We start from the raw sequence: 14,723 nt of genomic DNA, 5'->3' as shown, positions 1-14,723 counted from the left end.
TTTAGCGTTTTCTTCATGGAATGACTTAAACTAATGGATTTAGGAATTACACCAGCACTCAGCAGGGCGTAGATACATACCCGTTACTGTGCAAACTTTAAATCCTTGTCACGTTGAAATAAAACTCTCCCACATGTGGAACATTTTTGCTCTTGATCACTGAGATTTCTCCCTGGTTTTCAAAATGCCCAAAACTTCTGAGTTGTCACCTTTGTAGTTAAGACCTGCAAGATAGGCTTGAAAATGCAACACATCTGAAATGAGCTGCATAAAACCCGCCTTTGTGTCTGTGTGTGGGAATGTTTGTGTACACTTAGAAAATAAATGTCGAAGAGGTCAAGCTGATTTCCCTCATATTTTAGGAAAAGAATCGCTCTGAGCTGAAAAATTGTATGCCAAGTCTCTGCCTGAAGCAAATTTTTACGATCAAATTAAAAACCTTTGAGACTAGGAGTTTATAATGGAAATACTAACACAGCCTTAACCATGGCAGCACTAGCAGGCACTGCAATAATATCAGGAAAGCTCTCCCTGCCCACAATCTAAACTAAATAAAAAAGATGCCATTTTCTAACACATACCCCAGGCTAGCAAATAACAATGATTTAATGTATTTGCCCTGTGGTAATATAGTAGCACTGCAAACCTCTGAGCCAATTTTTCTTTTCTTTTTTTTTTTTTTCTTTTTTCTTTTTAAACATATATGCCCCATAGGGAAAGGATTGCAATTTAGCTCTTATTTGTGGATATATCGCTTTCATTTTGACAATTCTTGAAAGCCTTCCTGCTGTCACACACCACTCTATGTGAGCACCCAACTGAATAAAGACCCACCAGGCTTTTTTCAGGAGTTTATTCACAGGTTTGGCTTTGCTTATTGTAGTATGCACCACATTTAAATTAGATGAGGGCTACTGTAAAGCAATAACATTGTCAATGACTGGAATCTCACTTTCCCCTCTAACAGTCTGAAGCAAATTAATGTATTGGTTGTTCATTAACAAGTAAACAGTTTCTGCTACAATGTCAAGGAAAAAGAATGTGTTCATTAATATGAACAATCTTCATCTACAAAGATGATTTACACAATGCATGTCATGAGATAGCTTTCCCCTAACTAGTACACTACCAAACTGAAAAGCTGATTCTTAGGACTTTCTTGAAATTACAATATTGTTTGTTTACCAATAAGAAAGACAGTCTCAGTCACCTATGCCACCATTGTAAGCTCTATAGTAAGTACTTAAAAAAAGAGAGATTTCTGGAATCACTTGTGGAATTAATAAAATTGATAACTACAGACTTACACTGCATCAATGATACATATTATTCCTGTGGTAAGTTAAGCTAAAAATAAGATTAATTTGGTTATAGAAATTCCTTAAACAACAACACTTAAATTATTTCAAACTTGAAATTTTTCAAGAATTTTCTGAAAAAATCAGCAAACACTGGCTAAAAAAGCAAAGCAGTTTGGATACACCAATGTAATCAGCATGCCTAGTGCTTTTCTGTTAACCCTCTGAGTAGAACCATAGTATTCTGGATTTTTTGTACATTAATGCTATGAAAATTGTTAACTTACAGAAATATGAATTTATATGTCATGACTTAATAAATCATGTTCTAAATAGATTTGGGCTAGGCACCTCATCTAGCGAGTGATTCATCCATCCTAGAATTTTAATTATCTGCTAGAGAAGCCAGTCTCTAGCAACTATAAGGGAAGCTTAGATGATTGCCCTAGATTAGATGCTTAACTCTTAGATGGATACATCTAGATGAGACAAGGCCCAGTTCAGTACCGCGTACCTAATCCTGTGCTATCACCTATCAGTACTACATTTTCACATCAAAGTTTGCTTACTGCATGTAAGCTCACTATAATATTGCACTTATACTGGACTCCACGTTATCCTCACACATATTTAATTGAGAGGGATTAAGCTGGAAGTGACCCTGTTCCACTCTTCTCAGACCGACAGGCATCTCCAGAGACCAAATATTAGATGACCCGAATCACCCTTTGGAAGAGCTCCTCTCCATCTTCTTGGTGATAGACAGTACCTACCACGACTGCAATCCATCTCAGCTAACTACATAGGCTTGGTGGGAGGAAGCTGGCCTTGTACATGTAATAAGCATTTAAAAATAAATATGTTGTCACATTTAGCACCAGTACGATGCAATGATTCAAAAGGGAAATGAAGAAAGAAGTCAGGTGGACTGGTAGGCATTACAGTAAAACGACCACAGTGTGCTATGTGCTCACCCTGATTACTGCATTAGAAATAGTTTGTTATCTTTGATTTCTTCTTTTCACTGGTGTTTCAAGTATTTTTAGGGCCACATATTCTGTCTTCACTTACCCCCAGGAATTCAGAGGTTAGACAAGAAAAGGGGCAGTCACTGCCAAACAAGCCCAAATCATTATTATTTCCATGAAACTATACATATATATAGTTATATTTAAATGTATATATGGATATGTTTAAAACCACCATGGAAACCACTTTTAAAACAGTTTAAATACTCAGATACCTCTCCCTGAAGCCTCAAAAGAGGCTATCAGCAATTTGAAACCCAGTCTCTCACAGATCCAAAAATAACTCAAAATAAATATTTTTATAGCTATGTTCATAAAACATAAACCAAAGATCAGAAACATATAAGACGTTGGGGATGAGTAGGGATTTCAGTATATCTAGGATTATTTTTACATACATTTTAAGTAGTACAAGATGGTATAAGATGAAGGAGCCAAACATCTTACTTTAATGATAGCCCTGTATTCCAAAGCAAAGCAAAGGTGATAGGAAAATCCCAGATGGGTTTTTGAATAATATTTTTCACGCATAAGGTGAAGCTATTTTTTTTTCTCCCGACTCCCCTCTCTAATTAAGAAGAATGAACATTGACCTTTGCTTTAAGACTGCTAAATTTGCCCAATAGTCAAGGAGCATGTGTTATTAATGGACACCTTTTTATTACCAAATGTATGTCTTGCATTTACATGGTTGAGCTGTATTTCTTCTAAAGGGAAGGCTGTGATATAATGTGGGAAGGGCAATGCTGGAAAAACATCTGCCAGATCCTGACTTACTGTTAATTGATGAAGGTAAAGTGGGAAGGGGGGATTTACCTTGGCTGAGGGCTTGGTCCTATGGTCCTATCCCTGTTCTACCCAAACGTTATCAAGCTACAACCATTAACATCACAATGGCAGTGGCTGTGCCCTATCTACCAAGGGTCATCTAGACTGCAGGATTGGATGGGCATGGTCCAGGATCTGCTACAGACACAGCCCTTTCCCAGAGCCTACAATCTGAGAATCTATGTATGGCAGTTCCTTTATCCCTTCACCTCTTGCCCTTGTGGAGTTCAACAAGATGTCTGTTCACTTCACTTGGGTTAAGATGTTGTTACTCAGATTCCAGACAGAGCAACTGAGACCGTGCATAGGCCTTCTTCCCATGGATGTAATTCAGAGATCAGAGTCTCCTGATGACTCAGGGTGAGATGCATTCTACTAAACTCAAAATCTGAAGTTCGGTGCCTGATGTGAGCTTCCACCAGCTGTTCCATCTACAGTCAATGGAGTGAGGGCAACAGGGGAATCAAAGTGTGAGTCCTGCCTGAAATGTGTGCCCATGACAGGTGAGATGAATCAAACATGGAAATGCCCAGCTCTCTGTATTGGCAAGGAAGTCTGGAGATCTAGTTGAGACTAAATGTCTCAGTTCTGGATTATTAACGTTGGGTGAAATTAACTGCATTCTGTATGAAATACTTGTACTACATGTGTGAAGTCTCATAAGATGAAATTCCTGTATTTAAAATCTTCAGAGTTTTTAATATATAAATTTTCATGACTGAGACAATGAAAGATGCAGTTCAAAGGATGGAGAAACAAAACAATTTAAACGTTTCTTGAAATACGGTTCAAATGATACTTCCAACTAGAAATGCAAAAGAGCATTGCAGTAGCTCCCACAAGCTGCAGGCACACATTCTCTGCCACAACTGCTCGTAGGGACAGTTCCATGAGCAAACACAACTCAGAATGGAAATGGCTCTGTGGGCAGCTTGCCCTGTCCCTACAAAACTTACTTATATTTCCCAGAGTGATCAGAAAACTCTGCTTAGCTTTTTGGGCAGCATATTGATATTTCTAGCTGTATGATATGAAAGAAAGAGAAAGAGTAAGAGAAAAAGAGTAGGGAGAAAGAGGAAACCACATTTACGTGACTTTTCAAAAACACCATGAAAACATTTTAACATTAGAGGGGAAAACCTCCATTTTATATGAGTAATAACAGAAAGTACAAATTTTATAGTGTTGCTTTTTACTTTAGAATAGGATTTTGGAAGTTGCCTTTTTCATTCAAGTGAAATTCTGAGTGATTTTATAATAATTTTTCTTTCAAATGATCATATCTGAAGCAAGAGTCTACAAAGTGTAGTATTTCTGTGGAAGCCAACTTTATGATAATGGTTAAATAAAATGCCATAATGCTGTGTTGAGGTTTTAACAAACCAGAAATATGTACACTCTGTGTAAATGCCCATTTTATTAAATATTACAAATAGAACTGGTGAATCATATTTAGTTTCTCCATTCTAAGACAAAACTTTTGCTAATTCAGTTTTGGCTTTACACATACATTAAACGACTTGCATTTTCCCCGATTTAGAAGTACTCTAGCTATTTTAAGGGTAATTGTCATCAATGTTAATCTTTAAAAATGTCTCTCCTGGAATAACCAGGTCATGCTGAGAGGATGCCTGTACATTTCTGAATGTGAGGCAAAGGAACCAGGAACTTCTCAACTAGATCATTACATACCATTACATGACAGAACGTGTCCTCAAGCCATTTCTCAAGACTCTGCGTTGTCATTAGCAGCAAATGATATGGAAGCAACCTTTTGTGGCCATCATCATGTCATCTTCTGTAAACTACGAGGCTGCCCTAAACTGAATTTCCCATTTAGCCTGCATAATATCCTCCAACAACAGTCACTCCCTGTGGAAGTATGATGCAGGTTTAGAACGAGATGCTGTAGAAGATGCAGTTTGTTTAATTTTATTGTCATTTTTAAAGCCTACACTTGTAACCCCTAAGCAATAGTGCGTTTGATACTGTTTTGGCCAGAAACAGGCAAGGAACTTTAGGGTAGTATAAAAGATATGTGCGTATAAAAGCAAAAAAGCCAGAATAAAGCCCTAATGTGGGTTGTCAAGATTTAAGCTGATCGTTTACTCAGAGGGTTAACATGTGCTAAAATTACATACTGCAGTTCCTAGCTTCACTGATGAAAACATTCACTGCTTCTATCTTTAAATAAAAAAGCAAAATAGCCTTAACCCTTTGAGGATCATATTAGCAGCAAGTTGCAATCTAACAGAGAACAAGTATTTCAATCAATTAGGAAATTATTCTTACAAAGATTCTGTGAGCACCCTTTTGTGTTCCACCATCCCAGCGTTTACCGCTGGACAGATCAGCTGTAATCACTTCACACAGGGTCTGAAGGATTTTCAGGGTCTCAAAGGGTTAAAGCCAAGACTTTTGAGTAAAAGTGTTTTATTAAAAGGGTGAGTTAGGTGAGCGAACAGTCTCGGATGAACTTGGTGAATAGTCTTCCGATTCGGAGTTGAGTTCAGGTGGAGCTTGCTGTGCCTTATACCGTCCCCTCACATCCTGGTTGCGTCTTCGTCGGAAAACCTGCCTCTCCTTATCAAGAGCGGTGGTCTGGCAGGGGCATAAAATAAGAATAAATGAAATTAGGCTGTGTGTGAAATGCAAAGCTAATGAAAACCATGAGTTTTTATGTGGCCTGCAAATACCAGGGATAATAAATGTTCAGACCAAATTAAACCTGTTCTGTCTCAGTCAGGTCTGAAAGGTTGAGCCCACAACATAGCTAAATACTTTAAAAAGTGCATTTCCCAAACTTTAAGAGGTAGGGTGACATCATCAAGCAGATACAGTACCACATATATGGATGCCATATGTTTTACTTCTGGATGCTCTTAATTTCATCCTTTAATAGATTCAAATTTCAAGCCAAATACCAACTGACCTTCCCCCCACCCTTCTCAAAGTATAAATCTGTTTCTACAGGCAAGGCAGAGATATATGCTTGTCTTTGATTTGACCTAACGAAGGCTGATACACACTCACCCATGTTCAAGTCAGTGCAATCGGCTAACAAAGATGGATTGTGATGAAGTTGTCAGACAAGAGAGAAAAACAAACACCGACAGGAGGTAGCCCAGCTCTTTGACACCTCCTCATGTCGCTCTATGGATGTTCTTAGGGAGAACACTGAAGAGCTCTGACGGAAAGACCTGTCTGGCCTGACCACCCTGTCTACTCCTGTTAACCGAGGTCTATCGAATTAAATACTCCACAAATTTTATCTAGGTCTACCTAGAGTATCTAGAAAAGGGGAAGAAGAACATTTACTTGGTGGGCATTGTAGTTTGATCAGTTTCTGTCACTGTTGAGAATGCAAGTCTTAATAAGACGTCTGTGACCTCTAGCCACATCCTTTCTTCTGCTTTGTCTGCCACATTTACAAGGGGAAACTGCAATCCAGGTAAGGTCAGCCTGGCTCTGGCCGATGACTTCAAGCATGTGGCTGGGTTTTGCTGTTTTCTGCAGTCCCCAAAATCGCTGTAAAATTACAATTTCAACAGGATGGCCTTGATTCAGTAAGAGCACTTTGACACATAGTTAACTGCTTTCTGAAGCAGGGCTGCCTTCTTAAAACATGGCCTGTGGGTTTTTTGTGGAAAAAGCAAAAAGGGAAAAGGCAGGTGGCTAGTAAGGTGACGTACAAAATGCAAACAAATATCTGATCATGGCACTGGAGGCAAAGATAACTTTGAGAACTGAATGGGTTTAACTGCTAAGGCTTGTAAAATTTGTCTCTAGTATGAAAATCTCCATTTAAAAAGAATGCAGCCAAAAGGTTATTCTGCTTCAAAGGATTTCTTGTTTTCTCTTGAGATATACATGACTGATTTCTCCAGAAAATTTACCAGTTACAGTGCGAGCCTCATAGGAGAGCAGAGATGTATTTATAGCCAACATATTTTTGAGAACAAAATGAAAACTAAATCCATCATACCAGTGCAGAATAGCATTATAGCAATCCTTGCTCTAAAATAATGCAATCAGCATTCAACAATGATGTAATAGAGACAGAAAGAACAGAGCTACTATAGCAAATGGATTTAGTTAGGCTAAATTGCTGAACTATTATTTTTGTGTCTAGAACCTACATAGTACTACCTTAAAGGGGTAAAATAATTAACTTCGATAAGGTCATCCCTGCATTTTAAATAACAATTGCTACAAAATCCAGCACTTCTCATCTGCTGAGAATTTCTTTGTTTACTGCTAATCTTTTGGTTAAGAGCTCTAATTAGTATTTTCAATGCCTTCTATGTTTCTTAGCCTTGAACCAATTCAGTTTTTGATTATTTTTTAATGTGAAACAGAAGACTACCTCAATCTTTTACACACAGCGAATATACTGCATACAGTATGTAATTCTGTGTGTGAAAATTGAAAAGAATGGCATATATTACCATTCTATAAAATACAGATTTCCATTTAAAATATTTTTTATGCTTACAGGAAATAAGCATTTACTTAAATTTTAAACCACATCACATCATCCTGCAGTAATAGATACTCTCCTCTGAGAAAGTTAAATATTTCTGGCCCAATAAATAAAAATACTTGTATTAAGTTCAAAATTTATTTTTAAAATCTGCTACATGAGAATGGTACATGTATATGTAAAAAACTAAAGGTATTTAAAATTAGATAAGTTACACTGAAGTGAATACTTTTGAATAAAATATTCTTTTTGAAATTTAACCTAGGATATTGGGTTGTTTTTAAAGGACAGAAATATGAAATTGCAAAACTAGTTAGATAATTAAATATCAGGACATCATTTTAAAGACGTCTTTAAAAAAACAACCCTAAACTACTTCTTTTCTACTATTTTGGGGAAACCTTTCGGGGCCTTTGTTTAAATACACATAAAGGCACCTCCTGCCTTGTTAATCAAAAATGTTAGGGAAAAAGCCCTGATCGTCTCACCTAATCCAGTACCTTATGCTGTAGTTTGTAGGAACAAATATTTCTGGCTTCCTAACCTTCAGAAACTTCCTGAGATATTTCAAGGCTATGTTTATATTTTTATCCCCAATCTCTCTTGAACTTGATCTAATTGGTCTTTAGAAAGGCATGCTTGTAGACTCAAGGGCATTATTGTGGTTACTTTCCTGGGCTGAGAGACATTCAGAGCCTTTCTCACCCAAAGAGCTTATTGAATAAAAGTGTATAAAGTCACAGAGAGCTAAAGAAGGGAGTATTTATCTAGTGAAAGCAAAAATATGCAGATCATATTCTAACGTTTAGCGTTTCACGTCAGAACCACAAAACGGGTTAGTTCTGGCCATAGACAGAGCGCTCACAAGTCCTACAGAACTTGCAAGATTGGGCTTATTCTGCCCAATGTTACGATGACGTTTTACATTTCCGATGTCTGTTACACTGCCAGGCGGTACGGCCACTTTGCGTCTGCACAAATGCTAGTTCTCACTTAATGAGTTCACGGTTATTTTTTTATCTCAAAAGAATTTCAAAATGCGACAGATTAATGCTTTGGAACGCTGGAGAGATGGTAAAATACACCTGAGTAATGACTGCATGTATTTTCTAAGTGCAATTTTCACCTACTGTACCCTTGTGTGCATGTGGGCATATTCCAAAAATCAGCTTTTTCATTAATATCGCTGTTTTCATAACAAAGGCCTCTTATACACATTGCCTTGGTTTAATAGATTTATTATTTCATCTACTATTCAGCTGGGTGGTTCGCCGATGCATGAACCAGTCCATTATGGATTTCCAGGGCATTTCTACTTTAAGCTACTCTTTCAATAAATAATAAGAGGATCTGAAGTGCACTTATGCTTCACAGGGCTGCAAATCCCAGATTTTCATTATCACATTTTGACATTTTTTTTCCCAGCTCGAGGTGAGAGAGTGAGAACTTTAAGCACTATATGATAGTAATGGCAACTAAAATGTAAGGATAGCATTCTTATTTAAGATATGTGGCTGTCCTCTTAGAATCCATCTGAGGAAATGTAGAGCTTCTTATCCAGCAGCAGATAAGTGGATTCCCTCTAATAGTTTGGTGCTGATGGGTCTGAAGCACTTCATTAAGCACTAATGTATTTTGCATCAACATTTAGCAATCCTGACACCCGGTACCAAATGGTTAACAAGCCATTTTTGGAAATGCATTTAATTTGAAGTAATGGAGCATTATTTTTAAAATTATTGTTTCTGTCACCTATATACTAAGGTGCAGTTAGCATTTTTCCAGGATTTTGCCACAGGGAGCGTCTTCTTCCTGATTCCTACGTCTTGATGTTGCAGGACTCCTGAGCCATGCAAATTCTCTTTTCTTGGAAAACATTGAACTCTGTGTTTATGAACAGACATTCAAAACCTACAACTGCTTTGATATAAACGTTGGATTTGCAGTGGGAAGCACCTTTGTTAGCTGCAGGGTGATATTTTCTGTCAGGTCAGTAATTATTGGATTGAAGTAACTGCATTTTATAAACGTGAGCAGTGACTGTTTTTCTTCTCACTTGTCTTAATTTACTGCTGGCCACCAAATATAGATATATATTCCTTTCATTAATAAAAGAACATTATTGTGCATTTTGCCTCTTAGCCCATCCATTATTCATACCAGCCAGGAGACTGAACTGGGGATGCAGCTGTTCACGCATTAATCTAAAAAACCCTTCCCTTCACTCGCTTTCATTCTGCAGGAGCATATTTGCTATTCGTTTGCAATTTTTGTGATGCTTTGTTTAGTATGTGGAATTACATGGGCATATGTATTGAAACACTGGTATTTCTCCTTCAGTGCATTCTTTTATATACATATACGTGTATGCACATATTTAAATGCTCACACCTAGGCAATTTTATCCTATTTCCTTCAGCTTCTGGCCAGTGACCTTGATATGTCGAGATATGTAACGGCAGGTTTCCCCACTGTAAAAATGAGCATTAAATAATGCTCGTGGCACGAGCCAGGCAGCCCTTCAGTCTGACCTTTTTTTATTTTTTCCATGGGTTTCTCAGGTTATATATATATATATAAATATATATATATATATATATATATATATGTGTGAGATTGATTCATGATTCAAGACACTTTCTGGAGAGTACTTCAAACTTAGCAATGCACCTCCGTCCAGGAGGGAAAGACACGTTATTTTTAGCCCCTCAGGCACAAGCTACAAGTAAGTCAAGTTACACGGTGATTTGGAGACGTGCAAATGACCACATCGAGGGGACAAATTAATCGAGTGGATTTGAACCTAGACCTCCAAATACAAAAGGCCAGTCCTTTAGCGCACCATGTAACTTTGGGCATGAAATTTAGGTAAAATGAAAGTAAAAAAAGAAAGAAAACCAAATCAATTTGATGTATGCTTTGTATTGTATTGGTGAGTGAATACAAAGACATGTATTCTACACGTATAACTGCTGAATTCATATTGCTATATTTAAGATTGTGTTTACTCTTTGACATCCCCCTTTTTTAAAGACACAATTCCTCAGCTGGTTTCAATTACACGTGGAAGAGACTTAGTGCCAAGTTGTTTGCATGGGTGAATTTTATTTATAGTTTGTAAATCAGTTGTGGTTTTCTTAGTCAAAGAGCAGGAGCAGAGCTTTTAAATAAGCTTAATATGTCGAGATATGTAACGGCAGGTTTCCCCACTGTAAAAATGAGCATTAAATAATGCTCGTGGCGCGAGCGAGACAGCCCTTCAGTCTGTCTTTTTTTTTTTTTTTCCATGTGTTTCTCTGGTTATATATATATATATAAATATATATATATATATATATATATATGTGTGAGATTGATTCATGATTCAAGACACTTTCTGGAGAGTACTTCAAACTTAGCAATGCACCTCCGTCCAGGAGGGAAAGACACGTTATTTTTAGCCCCTCAGGCACAAGCTACAAGTAAGTCAAGTTACACGGTGATTTGGAGACGTGCAAATGACCACATCGAGGGGACAAATTAATCGAGTGGATTTGAACCTAGACCTCCAAATACAAAAGGCCAGTCCTTTAGCGCACCATGTAACTTTGGGCATGAAATTTAGGTAAAATGAAAGTAAAAAAAGAAAGAAAACCAAATCAATTTGATGTATGCTTTGTATTGTATTGGTGAGTGAATACAAAGACATGTATTCTACACGTATAACTGCTGAATTCATATTGCTATATTTAAGATTGTGTTTACTCTTTGACATCCCCCTTTTTTAAAGACACAATTCCTCAGCTGGTTTCAATTACACGTGGAAGAGACTTAGTGCCAAGTTGTTTGCATGGGTGAATTTTATTTATAGTTTGTAAATCAGTTGTGGTTTTCTTAGTCAAAGAGCAGGAGCAGAGCTTTTAAATAAGCTTAGATGTTTGCCTGTTTTTACCAAGATTCCATTTACAGAGGATTTTACGGTATTAAAAATGGTACTTTACAGATAGCAAGTCTGATTCCCAACTTCCTTGTCCCATTGTCAAGACGTCTGGCTGTAACTTTTGACTTGAAAGTGTATTGTATCCACTTGGGACAGGTGTAAGTAACTTGACAGATGCAGAGTAATGGGAATTAGGAACCAAAGACAGAGGATGGAACTATGGACTTTCAAATGAGCTATTCAGATACTTTTTCTAACTGTGACAGTGAGAACTGTATTTTTAAAATCCAGTATTTTATGAATTTGGTATTGACTGGATTGATGATTTCGTTAAGCATCTAATGTAACATCTCCCTGCTATTGTCGTTACATAGATAAGATCATTAATGACTTTCCCATACATTTCCTTGGTTTTATTTCCCTTCTTTAGCTTTTATATAGTGTCTGCAGACACATAAAAAATAACATATCTTAACTTTTCATACTAATCTTATATAGTATAAGATTATACATATACTAATATTTTACGTTAGATACACCCACTCTGGTGCTCCCTTGATATTCTGAATCAGCCCCGAAAAGGCAGAAAATTCAGGCCATTTGGTCACTAGCAGATTAAAATGACGTTAAGATGCAGACATAAGCCAGAACCAGCAAGGAAATTCAGGGTTGAAGAAAACATTGCTAAATTATGCAAAGTATTGCCTTCAAAGTGTGCTGCTGGTAGAAGGAACAGGTAATGCAGCTGAAGAAGGCTATGGACTGGACACTGCAACATTTGGGGCTAAGGGGAGGTCTTGAAATTTTTCACTTTTTAATATTTTGGCTTGCTTATAAGAAAGCCAAAAAATGGAGTCACACAAACAGTTAAAAGCCTCAGTTAAGTACATCTTAAAGAAAAGTTCTTTATAAGAAAGTAAATCTATCAGTTATGGTGTTGTTGAAGGACAATGCAGGTGCCATTTGGATTTTCTGTGGTCACTGTTGCTAAGTTCCAGTAGAAGGGAAATTATAAAAGATGAATGCATTAGCTGTAACCTTTTTCAAAGAGATCTATCAGAGAATGGGCTGACTTTGGAGAAAAAAAAACAAATGCAAAATCCCAAAAATAGTACCTCTGCTCAGAGATGGGTGATCTCTGCTGTATTCTACTTCAGTTGACCTTGTTAATTTGGGGTGAATGAAGGTGTGACTGCACCATGGGCATTTCCTACCTGCACCAAGGCTGGCTTTCCTGGCTACCAAGAACACCAGCGTTTCACCAGCCTTGGGGCAATGCAGATTGTGGGGCTTTAAATGGGACCTACAGGTTTCAGTCACTACTGAGGCTGCTTTGGCCTTTTCTACATTTCTGATTGCAGGGCTGATGTCCTGGCAGCATTAGGTGAGCTACTTTTAAAACATGTAGTAGTTTGGGGTCCAAATGATTTTACTGATTTGGCTTCTGTGCTTTTTTTCTGTTCCTCATATGCAAGGAACACTGTAAGACTTTCCAGGATCTCATACCTGCTATAACAACTGTTACTGTACATAAGATTTGTTGTATTTTAGTATCTCAAAAAAGTCATATCCCTTTTGCACTTATCTTCCTGAAAGGGCATAAAATGGGATGCAGAGTGAGTGCTCAGAAAATTTGGACTCTGAGGCATTTTGAATAGGGAAGTCTTAGTCAGAGAAAGGAAAGGGTTTTCTGGTTGATTGAAGGAGGAAATAGTGCCATTTAAAAAGATATTTTAGAAGACTGCTAGAAACGAGGGATGAAAATGATCTAAGGAGTGGAGAAGAAATGAGTACTTTAACACTAACAAAGAGAGCATTACATTTTCCTTGGGACCTGTTTTCATTTTTCGCTGTACATGTGAATTCAGGTTAATTTTCGTGGGCCTGTGATAAATCAACTGTTTTATAGATGGGAATTGATGAACCTTTTCATATGCTTTGCATTTGCGCTGCTAAAAAGTAAACACTTGCTATATCGAAATGGTTTTATTTAGACTAAAATGTTGGTCACTAGAGCAGTTGCTTGTTTCTTGGAGATGAAAGAGGACCAAACACAGGGCAGTGCCTGTTCGGAGGTACCCCCTGTTAGAGCATTTCCTAATTAAGCATCTACGCCTAGGAGCCCTGCTCTCCCAATTTGCCTTTCCACACTAGGTGCCCTGTTTAGAAAGCACTAATTACAAACATTGTTGTTACTGCCCCCAGCTGGAAAACAGAGCAGTTTATGTATGAATAAGAGAGATTATCGCCCATCTGCTCCAGCCCATTATTCAGGGATGTGTCATTTTGTATGCTGATGGCAGCCATTACTAGTGCTTTAGTCAAATGGCCTTTTTTTTTTTTTTTATAGCGTTTATTTATTTTCCAAGTTGCAGAATTAGAGTATTCTTCCCCCTCTCCCCGCCCCCACCTCCTCAAAATGCATATGGTTTGTTTCAAAATCTGGGCAATGCAGTTAAACTGAGTCAAGGCCAATCTGAGAAGAGATGCTCGCTTTTAGCACAGGCTCCTGTTTCTGGTGGTCTGCTCCCCCTGAAGCCGGGGTTTTAAAAGATCCAAACATTGCGTATAGCAAGTGGAAAGAGGTTTTTTGGTTTGGTTTTTTTTTGGTGTAAAATAAAAATAGCAAAGCAGAGAAGGAGTGTAAGCTGACCTTGGATGGCAATTAAACTCCAGGAAGATAAATAAAGCTCACGTGAGCTTTTCCCCGTTTTACAGAGGATGCATTAAATTTGGAACTATCTGACAAAGCCCTGCTTTAGACAAAATGCCATCTCTCCTTCGTAAGTAGAAAAGAAAAAAAATCCTGTTATACTATCAAACCCACACTCAGCTAAAGCTGGGCGCTCAGGCCCTGTTCTCCCCTTCTTCAAAACCAAAAAGCACAGATGCTGTGCTGCTGTCTCTCGGCTGTGTTAGGGGGCTGGCACTTGCAAAGCACAATGCCAAGTGACAAGATAGACCAAGCAGGTTTTGCTATGTCCTCCCAGGTCGCCACAGGTTTATAGCCACTGACACAAGTGTGATAGGCTGGAATTAGAGGTACTGCTGCACACTTGAGCACTTGGAGTGAAAGGGTTTCTCATTTCTTGCTAGCTAGCATTCAGCTGACAGACAGGAACTACTTTTCTATTTTTTGCCTGAAAAATTGATTACTTTTGGTTTTT

General features: G+C 37.8%; 1 protein-coding gene across 4 annotated transcripts in view; it reads right to left on the bottom strand.

The window, feature by feature from the left end:
• Positions 1-838: 838 nt before the first annotated feature.
• The window catches only part of DCLK1 (doublecortin like kinase 1), a 247,491-nt gene continuing 233,606 nt past the window's right edge, over positions 839-14,723 (bottom strand). For 3 of the 4 annotated variants that reach the window (XM_014965939.1, XM_014965938.1, XM_014965941.1), the window contains one exon: positions 839-5,755. In XM_014965939.1, coding sequence (XP_014821425.1) covers positions 5,698-5,755 — 58 coding nt within the window. In that variant the 3' untranslated portion in view covers positions 839-5,697. Of the gene's footprint in view, positions 5,767-14,723 lie in introns of all 4 variants that reach the window. The other variant, XM_014965940.1, reaches the window with a different exon arrangement.

The sequence above is a fragment of the Calidris pugnax genome, unplaced genomic scaffold (genome assembly GCF_001431845.1).
Source record: "Calidris pugnax isolate Ruff unplaced genomic scaffold, ASM143184v1 scaffold20, whole genome shotgun sequence".
NCBI classification, from domain to species: domain Eukaryota; kingdom Metazoa; phylum Chordata; class Aves; order Charadriiformes; family Scolopacidae; genus Calidris; species Calidris pugnax.
Note: the sequence above shows the minus strand (reverse complement) of the source record. Positions and strands in the feature narration are given on the sequence as shown.